The 24,744-nt window shown below is 36.0% G+C and overlaps 2 protein-coding genes across 12 annotated transcripts in view; one reads left to right on the top strand and one right to left on the bottom strand.

Moving 5' to 3' along the window:
- The first annotated feature begins 80 nt into the window (after positions 1 to 80).
- Positions 81 to 14,692, top strand: RLIG1 (RNA 5'-phosphate and 3'-OH ligase 1). The gene is given in 7 exon segments (NM_001131172.2): positions 81 to 281; positions 4,700 to 4,817; positions 7,385 to 7,480; positions 8,159 to 8,275; positions 10,110 to 10,307; positions 11,347 to 11,516; positions 12,773 to 14,692. Coding segments are annotated over 7 exon segments (978 nt in total). The 5' UTR covers positions 81 to 191; the 3' UTR covers positions 12,962 to 14,692.
- The window catches only part of CEP290 (centrosomal protein 290), a 93,222-nt gene continuing 82,024 nt past the window's right edge, over positions 13,547 to 24,744 (bottom strand). For 9 of the 11 annotated variants that reach the window (XM_002823564.6, XM_063712209.1, XM_054527465.2 and 6 more), the window contains 7 exons: positions 24,370 to 24,492; positions 23,323 to 23,495; positions 20,052 to 20,193; positions 18,813 to 18,886; positions 18,124 to 18,218; positions 14,897 to 14,976; positions 13,547 to 13,951 (listed from right to left, as the gene is read on the bottom strand). In XM_002823564.6, coding sequence (XP_002823610.3) covers positions 13,721 to 13,951; positions 14,897 to 14,976; positions 18,124 to 18,218; positions 18,813 to 18,886; positions 20,052 to 20,193; positions 23,323 to 23,495; positions 24,370 to 24,492 — 918 coding nt within the window. In that variant the 3' untranslated portion in view covers positions 13,547 to 13,720. The remainder of the gene's footprint in view (positions 13,952 to 14,896; positions 14,977 to 18,123; positions 18,219 to 18,812; positions 18,887 to 20,051; positions 20,194 to 23,322; positions 23,496 to 24,369; positions 24,493 to 24,744) is intronic. The other 2 variants (XM_063712212.1, XM_054527466.2) reach the window with 1 other exon arrangement.

Genomic DNA, 24,744 nt, shown 5'->3' on the forward strand with positions numbered 1-24,744 from the left:
GCCAGGAAGCCGCTTCTGGACGGGCGTTCCCGCCCCTCGCTGGGCTTGGTAGTTGGGGCGCAGCCGCGGTGGCTGGGCGCGGAGTGTGAGTGGCCTGAGCCCTGCGGGTGACAGCTTCAGGGCTTCTCCGGGACTGGACCGGACGCCGCTCGAAAGCGCGCCCTCCATTCGCGCTGCTTGTTGGGCTCATCATGAAGCGCTTGGGCTCCGTGCAGCGGAAAATGCCGTGTGTGTTTGTGACAGAGGTGAAAGAGGAGCCTTCCTCCAAAAGGGAGCATCAGGTACGGAGGAGCGCCGGGCAGGCTTGGCGGCCCGCGTGGGCTCCTCCCCGCGGCGCTGGCTCGGTGCGAACCCGGCGAGGGCGGCTGGGCGCGTTAGAACTGCCCTGCAGGCCAGGAGCCTCTGTAGGTTTCGCTGGGGAGGTCTGGGGTGGGAGTTCTGCACGCCCTGAGCTCCAGGTTCTTGTACTTTTCTTAGTTGTGAGGGAGGGAATTTGCGAAAGAATTTTCCTTATCAGGAGATTCAAACTTGTCCTCGCAGAGAAATGGATAACCCACATCCACAGCATGTCCCTTTCTTTTCAGGTCAGCACCTTTTGGGGAAACCCCCTAATCAGGTAATTGCCACAGTCCAAGCTTTACTACTTTTCCAGATTGCAGTAAGAAAGGGTGGATATTAGACTTGCTTTACCTGTTCTGTCCGAACCAGTGGCAGTGTTGACAGTAGCCTAATTAGGTCACTGAAGTTCACACCTCATATTACCAGTAATTACTTAATTTATTCTAACTTTGGTGTTCTCAAGGTTTTCTATTGCAGCAACGTGTTTTCCATAGTGTGCCCTCGGTAAATGCTAGTGAGTAACCTATATTTGGGTAATTTTTTCATATTGTACCATAAAACGTTGTAGTCTTTGATCAGTAGTATCCCCAGTGATTAGTTGGGTGCTTCCCAACTTTGCTGATTTCAAACAAAACCAACATGTCCATTGGAAATCCACCTCACTTGAGTTTCATCATTGGCACTGGCTTTCTCGTCTTCTAGACTAAAACTTGTTTAAGGCAAAGATTGCCCTGTTATCTTTAGTCCCAGCTTCTAGGACCTGGCACGTGGTAGGCACTGGATAAATATTTGTTGAATTAAAGAATGAACCCTGGAATCATTTCATGCCAGTTTTCCATTCACCTTGATGCTTTTTACCTTATAGCATCTGATCTTTTCATGCTTTCTATTGCTGTCACAGCTGTTACAGTTAATATTTCATGTCCTGCTCATTGCACCACCTAATTGGTCTTACTTGCCACTCAGACTGATCATCACCATGTTCTTTCTTCGTCAAAATACCACAGTTATTACTCAATGTTTGTAGCAGTAATTGGCTTTTTTTTTTTTTTTAGCTGTAACAAATGTAATCCATATGAAACATTATCATCTGTTTTAGTATTTCACTCTACTGTGATTTTCAACTTCGTATGTTGGAGGGGAGTAGTTTGTGAAAGTATTCTCCACCAGGGAAAATAAGCAGCCCCTTCTGTTACCTCTCTGCAGTTAAGAACAGCTTACAGTATCGTTTATAGCATAGCATCCACATTCTTAATTATCATTCAGGGCCTCCCACTAATGAGGCTCAGTCTACCTTCCATCGTCCTTAAAGTGGATTCTGTTTTAACCATCTATTTCATCCTGTGAACATATAAACCACAATCCTGTCTCATATTTTTGCTCAGACTGTTCACTCTGGATCACCTCTAGAGTGTTTTTAATTTTTCAAGTCAGTTCTTCTCCATAAAATCTTAAATCAACTTAGCCATCTCAGTGATTTCCCCTACCCAGAAATTTGTAGAGGGCCACTCAGTTGATATTCACTATTTTAATACACATACCTTGTTTTTCCAGTTAATAGTCTAAAGCCTTTTATGACAGGTGGAGAAGGAGAACTTTGTGTACCCCTCAGTGTCTCGTGTTGTCCTTTGGATATGTCGATAGCAAAGAGCAGATGATTGATTTTTATGGAAGGAATGTTTATACTCATCAGCAGCTCCATGGGGCAGAGTAATCTTCCCCCTCCATAGGATCTTTGATACAAATTTAGATACACACACACTGCTATTGGACCAGACCCTGTGGCTCTACCACCCTGGGTTAAATTGATATTCTTTGAAACCAGCATCATAAGTTGGTGAAAACCAGTTATATTTTTAAAGTACTGAATCCCTACTAGACGATTATATTTTAAAAGTATTGAATCAGTACTAGAAGGGGCTAATTTCTTAGTTTACCTGTTTGCAATAGTGCATTAGTCTTAAGCTCACACACAGCAGTATGTTTATATTGTACAGTGTTGTTTCACTTTGTAAGATGATGCTACTTCAAATACAGACTATAGAAGTGGCATAAGTCTTTTTCAGAAATGAAAATGAATTATAGATAAAAAGTTAGTAGGAACCCAATAAACTGTCTTTTCCTCATCCTTGGTGCCCTTCTTCTTCCTGACAGTAGAAAAACCATAAATTAAATATGTAAACAGCTCACTACTGATAAAGCCGAAAGGGACAAAAAGTGAGTACTCTCAAAGCAAACAAACTCAAAGGAAAAACAAAAGGCAAGTGATTCTTAGTAGTTTTAACAGTGAAAATTGTTAGGGGAAAAACATGAAAAAAACAAAATCAGCTTCAAATCTTGAGTACTCATGGTGCAGACACAGAACTAAAATGGTTCTGAAGTATACGGTATAACATCTCTAAGATGGCATAGTGGGCCAGCTTGTGTTATCAGCGGGGCTGTATTTACAGGAGTGCTAATATGAGGTCTCGCCTAAGAGGTGATGCCAGCAGCTTTTACTCCTTTTTTATATTCTGCCTGCATAGTCTAGGACAAGGCTGTTCACAAACTAGATGCTCAAACTTTGTTGAATGAATTACCACAAAGATTTTTAGATCAACATAGACTCCTGAATACAACTTTCAAAGTAAACAATTCGTCAGACTACATGGGGATGTCAGGTCACTGTGAAGAAAACTGTTGTCAAAGTGAAGCCTAACTCAAGAGTCAGGAGATTTGTTTTATAGAGGCAATTTTTCTTTTGCCATCTTGAACATTTTTTAAGTAAATAAACCATAGCTGATACAGCTCAGAAATTTAAGTTTGTAGTACTGTCATGTCTAATATAAATCACTATTATTGGTAGGAAACCATCAGGGGGTGAACTTTCCTTTCAAGCAGATAATATATTTTCCTAAGAGTATTTGTTGAACTTTATGATGATACATCTGAAGATTTTTAGGATATAAAACTGAATCAAGGATAAAATTGTTCTGAAAATTAAGGTGCTTTTAAAGTCTGTGATCTGTAGTGTTTAGACAGAGATGCAAGCTCTGTGACAATGAAGGTATACTAATGATAATTGCTTCATGAAAAGGATGAAAATCATAGTTTTTCAGCCTGTGCTTATAATAGCAGTTGTTTATCATGCAGTTGAGGAGGAAAAACATGAAAAAAGTAAATCCAGAAACCATTTGATTTTGGCTCTTAAAGAAACTTCTTGGTAGCAAATAGAAACTGATGTCAATTATATTGAGAAAAATGCACGAAAAAGAGACAAGAAGTATGCCAGAAGGTTCTTTGTGATACATCTGAAGGGTGATGACATGGGTGATTCATTTATGCCTTTGTATATTTCATTTACAAATTTTCTATAATGAGCATCTATTAGCTTTGCAAAGAAAAAAAGGTTAAAAAAGGCAAAAACAAAGTATGAACTATCTTCCATCTCTTTTGCCTGCTCCCTGAGAATGTGACCTGAGACAGGAGTACATTACCACATCCTTGCTAAGACTCCTTATGAACCAAGTCTTAATTAAAAAACAAGTTTTGTAAATCACAAAAATGTTTGTGCTTATAAAAAAGGGGGAAAGTCTCATGTACTGAAGAGTAGACTGACTCTTGGGAAAACTGAAAATTATGATTGAAAGATACTTGTATTGAACTACCAGAAGCACTTATGAAGTTTAAGTTAATTAAACATACAATCTAGTTTTACCTTCACGCAGATCCAGACTCAATGTCTGCCTTGCATTCTTCAGACATATTAAGAAACCTTACCTTTTGTTTTTTTCCTCAGATATTTACATGGTATTCCTTTGCCTCAAATTTGGTTAAAGGTTGCCTCCTCAAAGTTTCTCTTTCCACCGTATCCAAAATAGCACCTCATCCCTCTTTCCTTTACCCATTTGTTTTTAGCACTTGCTTGTCATAGCTAACATTATATTATGCATTGTGCTTCTTTTGTCTCCCTCATTAAAATGCAAGTTTCACCCAAGGCAGGTACTTTTTTGTTCACCTCTGTATTTCCAGTGCTGAAGACAATGCTTAATCTTAGGCATTTAGTAAATAATTGCAGGTATATGATTAAATATACTGAATGCTTGTGCTAGGGATGCAGCGTTGCAGAGAACAAAGGTGGATAAAGAAACGTAAATAATTACAGAATTGTGTAGAAAATCAGGTGTTGCTGTGATAGCACAGAAGGGAGGGAACAATTCGGAACTTCACAGAATAAATATTTTTAAATCATTCTGAAAGATGAACCAGAGATCATCCCTTAAAACTAATGAAATTAAGAAGATTTCAGGTGAGCATGTGTGCAAAGACATAGAGGCTATCTATCTATCTTAAACCGGTTTTCTCTCTCTCTTTTTTTAAGCCATTTAAAGTTTTGGCAACTGAAACTATAAGTCACAAGGCATTAGATGCAGATATATACAGTGCAATTCCAACAGAAAAAGTGGATGGAACATGTTGTTATGTTACTACCTATAAAGGTAAAATAAAACTATAATATTTACTACAAATATTACTTATTTTTCTTAATCACTTTACAGTCTATCTGAAATGAAGCATTTGCTCTTCATAAACCCTTGGAAACCTAAGTATAGTAGCAAAACAAAAAGGTCACAATTGTTATAGTTTACTTATTATATTATTGTATTTTCTTCTTAGGGGAAAAAAGGAAGGTAAGCAAAATATTTACTTAATACCCTTAAGGGCCCAGGCAGTATGGTGCTTGATATATATTATCTCCAATTTGTACAAGTAGCCTCTCCATTTCACAGACAATAAAAATGAGGTTTAGCAAACTTAAATAATTTGTCCAAGACCCAATAGTGACTGAATGGCTGAACTGGCAATGGGACCTATGTTTGTGTGACCCTTAAGCCTGTTCTTCCCGCACTGATTCCAGGGGCTTTGTTCCTCTTGGCAGTGTCTCTAATTAATTTCACTTTAATGTAGTTTAAAAGGTAGAAATGCAAATAGAAATTGTCAGTCATTTTAAGAAATGTTTGGAAAAGAGATTTTTTTTGCGATTATTTTTGGATGGTGAGATTACCTCTCACTTCCAGAAAAAAATAGCATCTGGACATATTCCTGGGGCATTAAATGGACATCTGGACACATTCTTTCTATCAGGAAATTTATTCTGAAATGCAGTAAAATAACTGGACTAAAGCATACATAATATTTGCCATCTTAACCATTTTTAAGTATGCAGTTCAGTGGCATTAAGTATGTTTACATTGTTGTGCTACTATCATCACCTTCCATCTCAAGAATTGTTTTCATCTTATAAAACTGAAATGCTACTCATGAAACAACAACTCCTTATTCTCCCACCACCAGCCCCTTGTAACCAGCATTCTGCTGTCTCTATGAATTTGACTACTCTAGGTATTTCATATAAGTAGAATCATACAGTGTTTATTTTTTGTGACTGGCTTATTTCACTTAGCATAATGTCCTTAAGGTTCATTCATGTTGGTTGCACGTATCAGAATTTTACTCCTTTTTAAAGCTGAGTAATATTCCATTGCATGTATCTAGCACATCTTGTTTATCCAGTCAACCATTGGTGGACAGTTGGGTTGCTTTCATCTTTTGACTTTTGCGAATAATGCCACTGTAAACAGGCATGAACAGATATTTGAGGCTGTGCTTCCACAGAAGTGGAATTACTGGATGATATGGAAATTCTAATTTTTTGAGGAGCCACTATACTGTTTTGCATAGTGACTGCAGCCATTTACATTTCTACCAACAGTGCACAAAGTTTCCAGTTTTTCAATTTCCTCACCAGCACTTGTTTTCTGCTTTTTTCTGTTTGGATTTTTGTTTTTGTTTTTGGATAGTAGCCGTTCTAATGGATGTAAATGAATTGCATTTTTTATGATTACTGGTAAAAAAGAAACAAAAGGTCCATTGAACCAGAAATGATAATACATTTTTAATCTGGTTCTTCATATTATTTATCTGGATAGCTAATAAGTAGTACAGAATTTTTGGACCACTGTACAGCAGTTTCTTTATAAACCTTGGATTTGTATATTTGAGAAAACTGTAAAAGATTTTTCAGACTTTGATGTCTATTAAGAAACTATAGTGTGTATCATTATGCATGAGGATGGCAAACTGGGTTAGAATTTAACTGCTAAAGTCAAGTCACAGAACCCAAAGTGACAATGCTTACAAATCCACATTTATTACTACTAAAGGATTACTACTAAATTATTACTACTAAGGCATTAAAAGTAAAGATGTGTATTATAGCCAAGGACTGTCTCACAGTAAGGAGTATGGAGAGGCCAAGTAAAAGCTACTATTGTTCCCTGCTTTAGAGCCTTGGCAGGACACATTTTCTTAGATCAGGAACCACTTATGTGTGCAGGCAAACAGCTTGGAACCAGGGAATGCAAAATGGACTCACAGCTGGGGATTTTTATATTTTTGCTGGTCATGTAGGTAGGCATCTTGATGCTAAGTAACCAGCTTCAACAGAGGAGCCCTCCAGGGTTCTCAGACCAAGCTATCAGTCTCACTCCTACCAATAAAGAATACTAGCACAGTGCCCTGCAACTCCTCAGATCCATGAGTACACATCAACATTATTAGTATTTTCATGCCTTGATCAGGGGTCAGTGCCATGCAAAACAGCGCAGCCTGATTCTAGGTGTGTCAGAATTAACCCTTACAGCACAGTGTTATGTTTGGGGGGGAGGGGTGGGGTGAATACGGTTATCTGGTTATGTTTCCATTTTGTAGAGGTAGCTTCAGTTGTGCATAAATGCTGCTTACTCATACAATATGACTATGCAGTGTCCTTATAAAAAAGATCATATATTTACTTTTTGTCTCATCCCCCTCATTCTTTAACCAGAGAAATAAGTCTTCTCATAGCATCAGGTACTGCTAGGAGGTATATATTCTTAGACTGCATATTTTCCTTTGTCTTCTTTGAGAAATTAGCCTCCTGTTTATTGACAAACTGTATTCTGAAATGTCTTTCAAGATAAGTTTTGTTTGCGTCATACTTTTCCTTTTGTTATTACTTTTTTAGATCAGCCATACCTTTGGGCTCGACTAGATAGAAAACCCAACAAACAAGCTGAAAAAAGATTTAAAAATTTTCTACATTCAAAAGAAAACGCAAAAGGTTAGTTTTTTTTTTAACTTTTCATGTTTAAATAGCTGAAATTTGTGGCGTATTTATTGCTGTGGTATTTCTGTACATTATATCCTTCTGTATAATTTAAGCAATTTAGGAAAACTATAATTGAATACTTTTATATATAAAAGGATATTATTGAAAAATATTGTGAAATATTTTCGTAATATTTGTCACTCTTTATAGTATGAGTCTATTAAAACATACAAATTACTGCATATTGAAATGAGTGACACATTTTGTTTAAGAGACAAATACGTAATTTTATAAATCAAGTACAAATCTCAGGAAGTTTATTTTTAATTATTAAAATGCTTTTAAATATCTAGTAGATAGATACACTCACTGTATATGCATTCGTGTATTTATGTTTATATTTGTATTCATAGTATATTAAAAATTCATAAATCTAATACTTAATGGAATATGGTTACTTTAGTTTGACTGTTAAATACTGTATACAAATGGCGTATATGAAATTGAATATTTAAATTGTTAGTACCCTAATCTTAAGTACAGTCACGTTGTGGTGATAATGAATGGAGAATAATTGTATCACACCTGATATTATGAGGTTTTAGTAGCTGTTCCCATTTTGAGTCTGTTTAGTATTTTACGTTTTTTAAGTATCACCACATACAATATTATCTTTTTAATATTTTTTAGAATTTTTTTGGAATGTTGAGGAGGACTTCAAACCAGCTCCAGAGTGCTGGATACCAGCAAAGGAAATAGAACAAATAAATGGGAACCCAGTGCCTGATGAAAATGGACACATTCCTGGTATCATGATATCTCTTCTAGTGCAGTTTTGTGTTTACTAGTAAAATGATCAAAATATCCATTCAGTCAGAAATTACAGAATTTTAATCTGGTTCTTCATTAATATGTATAGCACAGAATTTCTGAATCAAATTTATATAAAGTCCTACATTTTATATCAAAGATGTTTCATATCAAGAATGTCCTCTTAGGTTTAGAATGTTTTCTAAGATAGGCATTTTTTACTAGCTGTAGTCTGTGACAATAAAGCGTCAAAAGAGAATTAGCCTTGAGGCCAGGTGCAGTGGTCACACCTGTAATCCCAGCACTTTGGGAGGCTGAGGTGGGTGGATTGCTTGAGTCTAGTTTTAAGACCAACCTGGGCAACATGGCAAAACCCTGTCTCTACAAAAATTACAAAAAGTTAGTTGGGCATAGCATTGTGCGCCTGTAGTCTCAGCTACTCGGGAGACTAATGTGGGAAACACGTAAGCCCCGGAAGTTGAGACTGCAGTGAACCATGATCGTGCCACTGCACTCTAGCCTGAGTGTTGGACTGTGACCTTGTCTCAAAAAAACAACAAAAGAAGAGGGAATAGCTTGCAAGTTCTTGTCAGGATAGATGAGATGATCTAGTCTGAAATGAGATTTCAAGAAGTGGCTATACCATTAGATTAGGGATGGGAAAATTTTGCAAAGGTATGCTGAATAGGAAGATATCCCAGATTAAGGTTATAGGTTCTCAACTGGCATGTCTTGAGTGCCCATTATGTGCAAAGTCCTCTTAGTTTCTGGTAATACAAAAATGAAGGTCAGAACCCTTGTCCTCAATGATCTTTAATTAGACATTGGGAGAAATCAACCAATAATAGTATGATTTAAGAACTAACAGGAATGAATACATCAGGTACCACTGGAGAAAAGAGGAGGAATTCCTCATTTAGCTTGTGGTTAGTGGAGGCTCCTAAGAGGAGTAGACATCTGTACTGAAGCTTAAGGACCAGGAAGTCAGCTGACAGGGAAGAGGGAAGATCAGCTTAGGCAACCTCCCAGGAAGAGGAGAGGGCATGGGGTATTTTGGATATTTTATATAACACTTTATTGCAGCTAGAATGTTCAGGGTATATGACATCATGAAGCGGCTGTAAAAGTTGAGGCTGGAAGTGTGGTGGGCTCAGATTGGAAAGGCCCTTTTATTCTATCTAAAGGAGTTTGAAGTTCATCCTGAAGATAATGATTTTTAATCAGTGGTACAGCAAAAGCAAATTTAAGTTTTAGAAATAGAACTATGATAAAAGTGGGTTGGATTTCACTGGAGGCTAGGTGACCAGCAAAGAAGTTATTACGGTAATCTATTGTAAGTAATGAAGGGAGCCAATTCTGGCAATAAAAATGAGAAGGGTAATAGCAGTAACATTCAATAAACGTGGCATCAGTAAATTGTTCGGTATATATTGGAACATTTTAATAAACTTGGAACACTTACTGCATTATGTCCATTGTCCCTGAAGCTTGAGAGAAGGTAGAGAGAAAACTTATTTTATATAAAAAATTTTGAGCGCTGTGTCTTAGAATAATGCTCAGTTCTTACTGAATAAGGGTGAATTTTCTAGTAAAAGAATGCTAGGTGCTGTGTAGTGAATAACAGGTTAATTCTACAGAATAAAAAATGAACCCTTATGATTTTTTAAAAGGTAATAAACTCTTAACTTTCCCACTGAATTTTAAAGTAATATCTCTTGGTGATAGACACCCAGAAAACATGGGAAATTTACAACAAAAATAGAAATTACCTGTAGTGTCAATCTAAAGAAAAACGATCTAATAACAAATAATTTTCTTCTTTGTATGATAGGTTGGGTACCAGTAGAGAAAAACAACAAACAGTATTGCTGGCATTCCTCTGTAGTTAATTATGAATTTGAAATTGCCCTGGTACTAAAACATCATCCTGATGATTCTGGACTTTTGGAAATTAGTGCAGTGCCACTTTCAGATCTCTTAGAACAAACACTGGAGCTCGTAGGAACAAATATCAATGGAAACCCATATGGTGAGTGAAGACTTTTTCTTGTTCGGTTATTGTAACTGACATTTATAAAGAGAACTTTCTAGGTCAACTCAAAAAACATACACACACTAAAGAAATTACTAACAAATTTGAGTTAAGTTTCCTAGGATTATATCCATTTCTGTTAACTTTACATTCACAGAGAAATGAAACCATTTTATTAATCCAAAAGGTTGATTTTTATCCTCATTCTTTCCTGTAATAACATTACAGAACTATGTATGAAAAGTAATGACTCAGTTGTAACCCCCTTGCTTTTAAAAATTCAGGTGAGTTGAGTCGATTGATGAAAATGCACTTTTCATGGTTATTATAGCATCAACTTAAATAGCCAACGGTATAAAATAAGTAAAGAATTGGCAATGAATACTATGTTAAGTATCAAAATATATATCATAATGAATTGAGTGCAAGTACTGAGAGCACTGTGGGTTACACCTTGCTGACAAGGGGATGGAAAGACAGACCTAAGGATGCTAAAGCTATAATAGGAAAATCCTATATGGAGATCAAAAGTAGACTGCCAGGTGTAAAGAAGCTAAGATGGTAATTAGACAAGTTATCAGAGATACAGTGCAGCTGTTTGGCAAACGTTGAAGAATAGTTGAATGTGGCCAGTGCCACACTGGTACCAAAGGTTGGCAGACTTTTTCTGCAAAATGCCAGAGTAGGTATTTTAAGTTTTGTGGGCCACTCTTCTGAAAGGAGCTACAGACAGTACTTACATGAGTGGGTGTGGCTGTGTTCATGGAAAACTATTTACAAAAAAAGGTATCTGTGTAGACTTGACCTGCAGGTTATAGTTTGCCGAACCGTGGTGGAGAGTACACCAAGGTGGAATTTAGAGTTATTGGAATAAGGTGCCAGTGCACTGGGTTATATTCCTTTTAAGGAAACCAACCAGCCTTTCTACCTTTATTCCTAAGTGTTTCAAAAGACTTTATTTGAAGAGGTACGTTTTCTAGTTCTTTTTGAAAGTTCCTTTAAATGAATATGGCTAATGGCAAATTTTCCCACTTAGGGTTAGGGAGCAAGAAACATCCATTACATCTTCTTATACCACATGGAGCATTTCAAATAAGAAATCTACCTTCATTGAAGCACAATGATCTCTTGTCCTGGTTTGAAGGTTGCAAAGAGGGTAAAATTGAAGGAATAGTATGGCATTGCAGTGATGGCTGTTTAATAAAGGTAATGGCAAAAATAGCTCCGGTGGGGTTATGTCATCTTATATTCCTACAACAGAGTAGAAGTGATACTAAAATTCTCTCTACAAATGGCAGCAATTCTTATTTGCAGTAAAGAAATTTAATTTTCTCATCCCATGTACCACCATTTTTTAAGAGGTAAAACAGTGCTTCCCAGTGTGTATTGTGTGGGGCAGGTGTGCTTCAGAATTAAAGTGATACTATATATCCCCTGCGTGGAAATTCATGTTGCACAGTAGTGCTCTCTGACACATCTTGTACTAACTTAACTCAGCATCTCCCAGACTTGAGTGTAGAATCTGTTGAGTAAAAAGAGTGCCAAGGTAACAGTTGATATATACAGAATGAATTATCTTACACTTTGTTCCCTTTCTGTCTCCTGGACTTGTCTATTTGATTTCTCACAGGTACCTGACATTCATAATATTCAAAACTGGGCCTAGTTGTAACTCTCTGACTCCACATAATTCACTGAAGTAAAAACTTGGATATTAATTTTAACCCCTCTTTTCATTACTTCATACATCCAGTTATCAATTCCTAACAGTTCTAATCTATGTACTTCTTCCCAACTGTTAATTTTAATTTAAGCCAAGATTCATGCTTTAACTATCATATCACCCTCCAAAAATAGTATCTTTCAGTTTTAGCCCTGTCCTCTCCATTCTTCACAAACGAATAAGCATATTACTTTCCTGCATAAATCTGTTCAGTTACATTAAATATTCATGATCTGGCCTCTGCTTAATTTCCCAGAACTGCTCTCCACCTCTGCCCCCACAAACACACTCACATTGTGTTTGCTGTAACCATATTTACATGATTGCAATTAGAGCAAAATCTCCATTCTATCAATCATATAACATTCCTTTCAATTAGAATGCCTCCTTGCCCACATTTTTCAGGTAGCTAGTCTGTACTCAGCAACAGGCTCTATGATTCATAACATTTTATGGAGCCCCTGATAATGTTCCTGGCATGTTTCCAGGTGCTGGACATACACAGTCAACAAAACAAGGTGTCTGCCTTCATGAAGCTCACATTCTAATGGGGAAGACAGACAATAAACAAATATGTAATATGTCAGGAGAAGAACAGCTATTAAAAAAAAAAAACGGAGTAAGATAAAGTGGAGTCTTACACAGTACCTGGCAGACAGTAGGCACTCAAAATAAATATTTCTAAGTGAATGAAGATAGTATCTGTATGCTAAAGCTAATACCTTTTTTCTCTTTCCAGGTCCATCGCCATCATCTTGGCTTATGCTGGCCAATTCCAGATACTTACATGAATTCAAGACCAGTTATTATCAACATGAACCTGAACAAATGTGACTCTGCCTTTGATATTAAGTGTTTGTTTAATCATTTTTTAAAAATAGATAATCAGAAATTTGCTAGACTCAAAGATATAATATTTGATGTATAAAATGCAAATAAAATTAGTTTATCATTATATTCTAATCTTGAGTATTCTACCATATTTAAAAATATCTTAAGGTTCCTGTTCATTATGAAACATCAATATGTTTTCTACCATTTGTGAAGAAATGAATTTTCCAGTTTCAAGTACCTATTCAAAATTTTATTAAAAACCAGCAAATTAATTTTAATCTCTAGCCATAAAAACATAAGTAATAATAAGCTCCTAAGCTTGTACAAAGGCTGGATTCTCTCCACTATAACTGAGTGGTAATTTAAAGACAACAATTTAATGTCACTAATTTTCAAAATTAAATAGTTTAAGCTCAATTTAATTTTGCTAGATATTTAACAAAATATACGGCTCAACCTCATAACCTATATGTGTGTATGTCTACATCTGTATATATATCATAGGATTTGAGAATCTTAACACATATATAAATATATATAAACTCCAATTTTAAATATTAAAATTGCTGAATTTACCCTCATATTCTTTCTTTAAAAAACTTAAAACATTATGAATGTAGAGAAATTCACCAGAGCCCGTTGCCTATTTGATGGCCATAACAAGTCTTCAAGTATATACTTTTATAAGTTGAAAATTTCATATAATTTTATTTATTAAGAATTCCAATCTAAGTATAAAGGTACAAGGTAGTGAGAAGGAAATACTACAGTTCAGAGAACTGCTTATTTCCAAGTATATTTTAACTTATAAAGTTAATAAATAGTTAAATGAAACACAGTTTATAGGTGACCTTTAGTAAATGGGGAAATTAACAGGACTTTCTTCTTCATCTTCAAACTCTTCAGAAGCAGCAACAGGGCTAGTTAATTCAACTCCCAATTGTTCTGAAAGTTTTTTTACCTTCTCTTCTAAGAGAATATTCTTCTTCACTTCTTCCTTGTAATTATACTTAAGATCTTCAATTTCTTCAAAAAATGAAGGATCAAAATTTTCCAGTTCTTTTTTCAGCTTTTTTATTTCCTCCTAATAGAAACATTATCTTTAAAAGTTGCATATAGGAAATATACATATTTTAGGTTTGAACTAAGAGATTTAATTGTAAATATGAAAGCCAAAGTATTCCTGAATGGTCGAATACAGCAATAAAGGCAGAAGAATTAAGATTTTTCTTTGTTCCATTGTACAGTGTAAATAACTAAGTTGTTAACTGTCAAGTCCAGTTATCTATTCTGTAAGTTGTATTCTAGTCTTTGACTAAAATTTATCATCTCTTATAGTGGGACTTAATCTTTCTCTAAAAGCATATAAGATCCTCTCAATAGAGCAATCAATCAAAAAGATTTTGTGATTCATAACATTGAAGTTAGTCTGGTTGAGTTTTGGTTTAGACTTCATTTATATTTTCCTTACGAATATCTAATATTTAATGAATAATGATCAACTTTTTATAAAGTTATGATCAGGGAAACCTTTGGGACTTCTGACAATTAGGCATCTGGTGAAGAGACAATTCAAGCCTTAGTGACTATTTAGAATAGCCAGTGATCACTAGCTAATTCTCATATCCATGCCTTTTTGTCCTGTTTACAGTCTTAAAAGAGGTAAAACATAGCAAATATTTTTTTAAGGGAACTATAACCTTAGGATTCCTGAAAAGAATTTCAAAAAAAACTAAAGACACTGTTGCCAATGTGACCCAAAACTTAAGAACATACTAATGGCATATATTTGTTACAATTAAAAAATAAATTTACTACTTAATCCTATGTTGAGTCTGAATTTTTTGTTAGCTCTTATTTAATAAATATGTTAGGAATAGTCAGATGAACATAATTAACTTTGCAATATAAAGGTCAAATATAAGATGTTATTACTGAATTTTTTAGGATACGTACTTAAAGATGGTAATGAAAATAGTTTTCAACAGCTGTTTTCACAAAATGATACTAAAATATAATTAAATATTACCTTCAAATGCTGCTTTTCTAGATCTGACATTTTGAGCTGTGTCTCTAGATCTTTTACTTTTTCCTTTAGCTGATCAGCATCTGTCGAAAAAGTTATACAAATTAGACTCAGCTTTTTCCCATTACGAATGAGTTCAAGGTAATGGATTTGTTCTAGAGAACACAGATATGTAAACACTTGATGCTGCTGCCTCCCTCCATCAAGTATTATAATTTCATAGGAGGCAGAAAGAGGTGTCTGCTAGGTATTAGAAGTGTAGGCCAAGTTATTTTTTCTTCACATGATAGAAATTTTACAAGGAAAAAATCCTAAAGCCAGGGAAACTTGTTAGGTACTAAAAGTACAACAGAAGAAAAGCAGACTGTTGGGTAAGGGGCTATAACCTTAAGCTAGCCAAATGCTCCCGCTATCCAACACAACACTGGCTATTCCATGTAGGTTATTACACATTTACTGCGCAATTACTATGTACAAAACGTGTCATGCAGGCTGTGCAATACAAAGATAAGTAAGACATAGCCCTGATACTTCAGTAGGAAAACAAAAGTCTCCAAATATAGCACAAAAGTTCTAATTTATTGGATTCACCCTGCAAGTTAACATACCTCTAACTTTATCAGCAGGCAAATAGGATTTTTGCTTTAATGCTATCTTTGCTAGATATCTCTTTTCTTTAGATTATATTACACTACATTTAATCGGTCATATTTTACAGCCATTGAAAAATAATAAAATACTGAAAGTTTGAGAAAGTAAGGAGCAGCAAACATTTTCATGGCTGGGACAAGTATCTTTTTTTTTTTTGAGACAGTCTCACTCTGTCGCCCAGGCTAGAGTGCAATGGTGCAATCTTGGCTCACTGCAACAACCACTCCCTCCCAGGTTAAAGCGATTCTCCTGCCTTAGCCTCCCTTGTAGCTGAGATAACAGGCAAGTGCCACCATGCCTGGCTAATTTTTATATTTTTAGTAGAGACAGGGCCTTTCACCATGTTGGCCAGAGTGGTCTTGAACTCCTGACCTCAGGTGATCCGCCCGCTTCAGCCTCCCAAAGTGCTGGGATTACAGGTGTGGTGCACTACTGTGCTGGGCTTGGGATAAGTATCTTAAAAGTTATCCTGCCATTTATATAGACGGTGATTTAGAATTTCCAAAACAGTTCTGGTTTGATTTTAAGCCTTAATCTTTGAAAAATGACAGGTAATCTCTCTACTTCACATCAGAAATAAGGAATTTTAAGAGTTCAGAAATTCCCTTAAGAAAGTGAGGTTTGGAAAGATTAGAGAACTATCTATGGCCATATGACCCTTAATGCACACGCACCTGATCTCTGATCTCAGAAGCTAAGCACTGTTGGGCCTGGTTAGTATATGGATGGAAGGAAAATTATAAAATTTTCCTCACATCAACAGCACTAATACTGTGTCTAGTCTGGTACATACCAAGCTGGCTGCTATAAGACATATTTTGAGAGTATTTAATATGTACTTTTAGTTACCAAGACGTAGCATAGCATAGCGGGTTAAGGGCTAGGAATGCCAAGGAGCTGTGGAGTTTCATAGATTTAGATTTTAATCCTGCCTCTGCTATTTCCTAGCTGGCTTGGGGAATGGTTACTTAAACACTTTGAATCTGTTTATCACATAAAATGAAGACAGTAATACCTATCATATGTGGTTGTAAATACAGAATGCTTGTAAGGCAATTAGCGTAGTGTCTAGTACAACTCACACATGATGGCTTTTATTACAAATTAGTAATAGGACTACATAGCATGTTGAAAAAGCTACAAGAGATAGTCAAAGATAGTTCAGATATAAATTGGTATAATCCTTTGGAGAGAATGGCATCTCTATCATCCTATCAAACAATGGCATAATTAGGTCAATAAATTAATCATATTTTATAAAAGCAGAAACTTGGAAGCAAACTAAATATCCATCAAAACATAAATGGTTCATTGTACTTATACATGCAATAATACACTACAGAATTATTAAATGGATGAGACAGATTTATGAACAGACCTCAAAAGATGTCCATGATAAACTGTTAAAGGCAAATACGCTAGAAATGTGTACAGTATTAGTTCAATTTTATGTTACTTGCCAAGAAAATATATATACGTATATGCAAAGTCTATTCTCTATCCATAGTAGTTTTGGTCTATAAAGTTAGCCCACTTAGTGCATATCAAACCACTGCTGCTATGGGAAATATGTACAGACATGCATATATATACATACACCTACACATCTCACACAGATGATAATCTTAAATCCTAAAGATAACTCATCCTGGCAAATTCTATTTATTTACATAAGAAAACAAGGTTCAGAAGTGTTACATGAATCTCCTAAGGCTAAAGCACTAACAAGCCTCAGAATTGGGATTCAAATCCCTTCCAACAGGCCCCAGAGCCACAGCTTCTTGCACTATGCTGTGCTGCCCTCTACTGTCTCCATCGTCTGCTCATTTCTCTATGAAAACTGAAATGAGGATACTGAGCACTGCCTTGTTGGACTTCTGCTGGGGACATGTAGGTTGGATTATTCAAACTTTCCAAGGCTCTGCGGATGTTTGTTTGCAAATGTGCTGCGAGTGTTGATTTGGGGATTACATACACGCTTTAGTGAGGAGGTGATTTAGAAAATACAGAATCCACAAATAATGAGAATCTATTGTACATTATACATATGAACATACAAACACATGTATGCATATGTGATATATATGTATACAAAATATGTGTGTATGTATATGTAGGAATGAGGAATGATTAGTAATCACTTTTCAATGGGAATGGAAGGGAGCAGAAAGATATTTTCTTTTTACTTTGTAAAAGGAAAAAAACATAGGCAGTATTTACTTATTTGCAGTTTTTAAAAATGTTCAGAGGACTTGAAAGAGCCTATACTTAGAAACTGGAAGCAACAGACTGAGTATTCATTGCTTAGCACTGTACTGTGATTAAATCTGTAACACCCAGATGGAGAACAAAGAGAAAAACACTTGGGTACTTGCTACTCTATAGTATAAACAACACAAAGAGAAAAATGGTAATATTTTTATATTAATAGCATGGAGAGACAAGAGACCCAAAGCTTATCAGGAATTCGATTTTACAGGGAGACAATGATCAGAAATCTGAGCCAAAAAAAAAAAAAAAAAGGCAAACCCAAATTCAAAAACTTGGGGGTAGCTAACATGTTTTTTAAAATACATTACCAGGTATGGTGCTTTCAGCTCCACTTTGGTCCTTGTTAGCTTCTATCTGATGGATTAATTCTGCTTTCTCTTTATCCAGCTGACTATTAGCTAATCTAGAACACAATGATAATGTGTTAAAAAAATAAAGCAGATATTGCTTCATAAAATATATGGGCATTTCTTATGAACTAGTGATGTACAGTAATCAGAACAAGCTAGTCTTTATCAAAGTAAACATTTAGTCTCAATGCTACGATGTCACCATTCTCAAACAAAAAGACTGGAATACAAAAGCCTTCATGTTTTTCTTAATATCTGACCTGATGTCATTTGCAAGTGTGGTTTTGTTATAAGAGGAGCCTAATGAAAGCAGGCTACAGAGACCCCTGAAAGTAAAAAATTACTTGTTCTCTTTCATTAGTATTTTCCTCTAGGAAGCTAGGGTTTAACTCATTCTATGCTCTTAGAAAAGTTTAAACTAAATTCCAAACTGGAAACTTAGAGTTGGGTTTATCCTTTTTTTCCAGTGTATATTATGAAAAAGAGAGTGATTAGCATTAGAGGGAAGAAATAAAGACCTAATAAGCCTGTTAGGCAGTAAAGTTGAAAAATGCTTGTCTCTAGTTGTAGCAATTCTGAGTATATAAAAACTAATAATTATTTTTTTAAAGAAAAAAACAAAGTAGTCATATGAACACATGATGTACCTAAGAACTTGAAGCTCCCGTTTAAGGCCTTGCTCTGTCTCAGCACCTTCAGGAACATGTTTAAGAATCTTAATCTTTGGGGACAATGAAAAGTTAGAAGATAAGGTTTGCCATGGAAATATGAAGACTTATAAAGATACACATTTTTAACCAAGCATAATATTAAAATATGGTTTTCAAAAGCACGCATAGGCAAATTTCTATGTTCTATTCACCATTCATTCAACAAGTATTGAGTACTACTGCATAACTGGCATTGTCCTAGGCACAGAGGCTGACAGCAGTGAACAAAATAGGCAATGTTCCATCTTGCATGGTCCTCATTTAGTGGGGAAACACAAAGAATGTGTGTTTAATATGATATGATGTAATATAGTGCCAGATGGTAGGAAGAGCTATCAAGAAAAAATAATCCAGGGTAAGAGGATAAAGAGTGATGGCAGGTAGTATAGGGTTAGGGTCAGGGTTAGGGAAGGTCTCTCTGAGGAGCCTCTATTTCAGCAGAGACATGAAGTCTGGGAGCAAGCTATGAGAATATTTGGGTGAACAGTATTCTAAACAAAGGAAACAAGTGTAAGGACTTGATGCTTAAACGAATTTGGATTGTTTAAAGTACTGAAAGAAGGTTAATGTGGTTAAAACATTGTGAATGAAATGAAGGGAAAAGTAGTAAAAGATGAGATTGGGAAGAAAACTGGGTGCCAGACCTCATATGTTGTTCTGGGATATGAAAAGAACTTTTAGGTTTTATTTTAGTGTGATGGAGAACCACTGGAAGATTCTGAGGACAGGACTTTGTGCTTTGTGCTTTGTGACGTGCTTTACGTTTTAAAAGAGTTACCTGGCAACTGTGTGGAGACAGACTGGAAATAGAAATAGGGTGAAATAATCCAAGAGTGGAAGCTGAGATACCAGCTTGGATATTATGGTAGTTATTCAGGTATAAAACAATAGCTTGGACAAGACTGGTAGTGATGTCTCAAGATGCCAAGAAGTGGTCATATTTGGGATATAGTTTGAAAATAGAGCTGACATGATTTAATGATAAAAAAATGTGGAGAATGAAAAGAATGAAGTCGTTGATGATCCAAAGTTTCTGGCTTAAGCAAATGGGTGAATGGGGTACCCTTCAGTTAGATGGGTCTTCTTAATCGAGTCCATTTTTATCTATATAAGACAATGCAAGGAACATCTTGCGATATAATGCATTATTTTATCATGTAAAGAAACATTACTTACCTGTTGTTCAAGGTCTTCATTGTATTTGTTAACTTTTTGTTCTCTCTCTGTTGCTTCTTTTACAAGCTGTTTAAGGTCAGTAATGCTTTGATTTTTTTTGGCAATATCAGTTTCCAATTCTTTTAACTTGGTTTCATACATTCTAAAAGTATAAGGAAAAAAGTATAGACATGGCAAATAATTTATGTCACTGATTTAAAAGTCAGTTCAAATAACTGTACTAAAAATAAGCAAGAATATCTTATTTTACTGTTTCTTCTAGTCAGTTTTAGCTACATATTTATTTAGCATTAAAAAGTGGTGGCAAGAGATAAGGTATCCCTAGTTAGCAGATGGCCCAATCAAAATAAAGGATTTGGGTATTTTCCAAGGATGGAGCCTGATCTGACCATTTTAAAGTTAATACCTTTTTTTCAATCACAAAATAAGAAAATGCAAAGTAAAATTCTTCAGAATATAAAATTCTGTATTACTAGATATTCTTAGAAATATAAAGATGGCAAATAAAAAGCTTTTCTCACATACACAGACACACATAGGAGGTATCTAGGTAGAAAAACACTAAGGGAGAGGAAAAAATTGTGCAAAAGCATGGGTAAGAAAAATAGTGTATGACGGGAGAGGGATAAAGCTTGTAAAAATGTGAATAGATTTATAATCATTAAAGAAACAATTAATAGTTCAAAAAAATGCAGACTCCAGAAAAAAAATTTCGTAATTGAACCAAACAGTTCTACAGGTTCATCATACCTAAAGAAAAATAATGCTTACAATATCCAAACTTTTCCAGAGAAATGAATAGAAAGACTGCATTCTAAGTTAAAATGGCCAGTGTAGCTTTGGCAACAAAATCTGCTAGGATAATACAAGAAAGGAAAATTATGATTGTCTAAATATATTCAAACAGCTTTTGATAGATCTTAGAAACTTAGATTAGAAGGGAATGCTTTTAACCTGACAGAGACTATCACAGATCTACCACAAGTAAACAGTGAAATATCAGAAGCTTACTCCTTCACTTCATCTAATTTTCAGTTCAAAAGCCACCCAAACAGAGAGGCCTCCTCTGATCACCCTATCTAAAACAGCCCCCACATTGCCCTGGTTTGTCCCAGTAGTCAGGAAAAGGCCTGACATAGAATATGTGTTAATAAGTTTGTTGAATAAATAACAAAGCAACTATAAAGATGTCAGCATGAGCAAGACCTGTGTCATGGGTCCCAAAAGAGATCTCTGTAAACTGCTTTATTGAGAAGGGTATATAATCCTCCCAGATTTAAACTTTAGTAAATTTTTTTCTTCTTCTTTCTCTTTTTTAATGGATTTAGGGAACCTAAATTTGAGGTCAAGGATCAAAACGAGCCTTCTCTCTGTCAAGAGATTTCTACTTAGACTTATGTCTTCTGCAATGTCTTCCGCAAATGGTTTACTGAAGGCTTATGGTATGCTCAGTGACCTGTATCGTTCTCAGACGAAAAACACATATATGATCTAAAATGCAAAGTCATCTTCAATTATGATTAAATGTCATCATCACCTCTATTAACCATTTATAAACCTTATAAACTCTTTTTGCACTAACAATTTCTTTTGTAGCCCCATAGAGCCCCCTTAGAAAGAACTTGAGCCCACAGAAAGGATATCATTTACTTAAGATCATAGTAAGAATTAGGGTCTTTCAAAACCAGGGAAGCTACCTAGTCCTTTGAAGAAACCTAGGCAAGGTGGGCTCTTAAAAAAAAATATCCAACATAAAGCAGAGTCTGGCAATAGGAGGTACTAAGTAAATATCTGTTGAATAAATAGATTTCAGAGTAACTCAAAATTCATTCTGAGTCCATATGTGATTATAGAAGAAAACAAAAGAACGACCAAGAAATCAACTGATAGGGCTGCTGGCTCAGAGCCACTGCTAGGGTCCAAGAAGACAGTAGAAGAGACCCCTTCTCCCACTCCATATCATCACATTTGTTATTTCATCTCACCTTGACACAGGCTTTCTGACAGAGTAATTTTTCACAGTGTGTAGATGGGAAAAGTGAGAGCCAGAGTGGAGAAGTGTGGATTCTGGGTACTCTAGGTTTAGTATTAGGACAGGAACCAAGGACTCCTCCAGGCCTTCATGTCCATCTGGGCTGTCCTTTAATGTGCCTGCTTAATCTTTCTCCTTAGACTTGGTTGACAGGGGCAAGTACAGTGCAGCAGGCCCTCTGTGGGACTTGCTGTAGCCTCACAGTACTAAGCCTCCCATCCTAGTTGTAGTGATCACTATCTTGCCTCCCATCAAGACCATTCCAAATAGCAGACATGGAAGATGAAACCCTCAAAGACATCAAAGGGGACATTGGAGGTGCATGGGCATAAGGAACTGTATGAGAATGTTGAGATAAAGATGAGTATGCCTTTTGAAATGGGGGCAGCAGATGTGCTAGATGGTAAAGGATACCACTTCATACAGGATGGCTTTAATGGGAAACGACATGGGCAGGATCCCACTGGTCAATGACTTCCAGACTCCTTGAAGCAGCTGCTTAAAGTTGGAAATGAGAATGACACGAAGAGCCTTTTACCTACTCATCACAGTCATGATGAACCACACATGAAGATAGTGGCAACAGACTGAATGTTTACTCATAAACTCCCACTACCTCTTTCATAGCCACAAAAATTAGTTTCACAGGTTGGAATCCCATGTGTTCAGGGTGGGAGAAAATCAAGTACCAGAAAGCAGAAGCTAGTAAGACATCAAAGCTGCTGCTGAATTCATCTCTTGGGGCTATCTGAAGAGAAAGTTGTCCAGGATATAACTCTAAAAGCATTGCAGCACAGCCTAGATCCAGTATGCCACACATTGTGACAAGACAGCTCAATTATTCCTGGCTCATACTTGAGAAAGCAAATTATACAATCAAGAAGCTGAAGCTGCAGTTGGAGAAAAATAGCACCCAGGAGAAGCTGAGCAGCCTCAGCCTAGGCTCATAGCTGATGACAGCTTCATGATGCACACACAGCACAGCTCCAACTCCTTCGCCCAGCCCCAGCTCTACTCTGTCCCATGCCCTGCTACCCAAACAAGGTTAAACAAGTTAAACATTTCAAGGAAGAAAAAGTCTCCAACAATACTACAACAGAAAAAAAAGTATTATGTTAAAACAACAACCAAACTGTTCATCAGGAAGAAACCAGGTTATTCAGAATAGTGTTGTCTTTTAAAACAATGCCAAAATTTGAAATGATTAAACTTTGTACAAGTTTAAAACTCTGTTCCTACCTTGTAACCACAATGGATTTCCAGCTCTTACTATCAGCACCTTCAAGCTGTGGACCTCTGCTTTCTGCAAACTGCAATCTCTTACCAGTCTCTTCTAGTTGAACTGTCATCTTCTCATTTAATATCTCTAAATTATTCTTTGCTATCCGTAATTTCTCTGCAGCATCAGTTTCCTATCATTAAATGCTAATTAGTATTTTATAAGAAAACATAATACTGTTCTCATAGATTCAGTGTATTCAAAATTATCATTACAAATTGGAAAACAAAAATAACCTGGGGCTCTAAATGCTGATTAAAATTTCAATAAATTCAACATTTCTCTCCTTTAAAGCAGCAATATAGCCAATAATAATTAGAACAACAGATCCTGAAAATGAGGTCAGAGAAATATATTTAGTTACTAGTGATTACTTTAAATTTGACATTTTGTTCCTCTATATTTTTAGAAAAATGGGATAGTTTAGACCTTTACACATGTAAAAGATTCTTTGACTTCCTAATGCTTATGAGATCTAGCTATAAGCATAAAGTATGTGTAAGTAACGTAGATTATTTCTTTTTTGTGTTTGTTTAAGATGGAGTCTCACTCTGTTGCCCAGGCTGGAGTGTAGTGGTGCGATCTCGGCTCACTGCAACCTCTGCCTCCCGGGTTCAAGCGATTCTCCTGCCTCAGCCTCCCGAGTAGCTGGGACTACAGGCGCCCGCCACCACGCCTGGCTAATTTTTTGTATTTTTAGTAGAGACGGGGTTTCACCGTGTTAGCCAGGATGGTCTCGATCTCCTGACCTCGTGATCCACCCGCCTCGGCCTCCCAAAGTGCTGGGATTACAGGTGTGAGCCACCGCGCCCGGTCTAAACGTATTAACTTTTATTATCAATGTTTTTCATGGTGGAATGTGATGACAGGAGGCATAGAAACACAATTCCTCAATCTGTTAATATCTACCTTTATAGACACTCTCATCAAGGATCTACTTTCAGTTTTTCCAAGAGGTATTAAGTAAAATAAAAATCAAAAGTTATAATCAGTCATAAAAGTCATACTTTTTTAAGTTCTTTACGAAGCCTTTCATTTTCAGCAATAATTTTTTCTGTGCCTTTGGTCTTAGATTCATAGTGCATGCTCAACTGATGCCCAAGATGAGCTTTAAGTTTTTCTAATTCAGCCTAGTAAAAAAACAAACAAAATAAAAAGTATACATTATCAAAACAAGGAAATAAAAGACAATCTTATAAACTCATAAATCTTACTTCAAAGTAGGTTTAGAAACCATATTTGATATGATTAGAATTAAAGTCTTCATTTGAATATTAGTGAGAACAGAAGTTCCCAACGTTGGCTACATATTAGAATAAATTGATGACTTAAAAATAACAACAAAAAACATATCTGTGTCAGGACCCACCCTAAAATAATTA

This window comes from Pongo abelii, chromosome 10 (genome assembly GCF_028885655.2).
Source record: "Pongo abelii isolate AG06213 chromosome 10, NHGRI_mPonAbe1-v2.0_pri, whole genome shotgun sequence".
NCBI classification, from domain to species: domain Eukaryota; kingdom Metazoa; phylum Chordata; class Mammalia; order Primates; family Hominidae; genus Pongo; species Pongo abelii.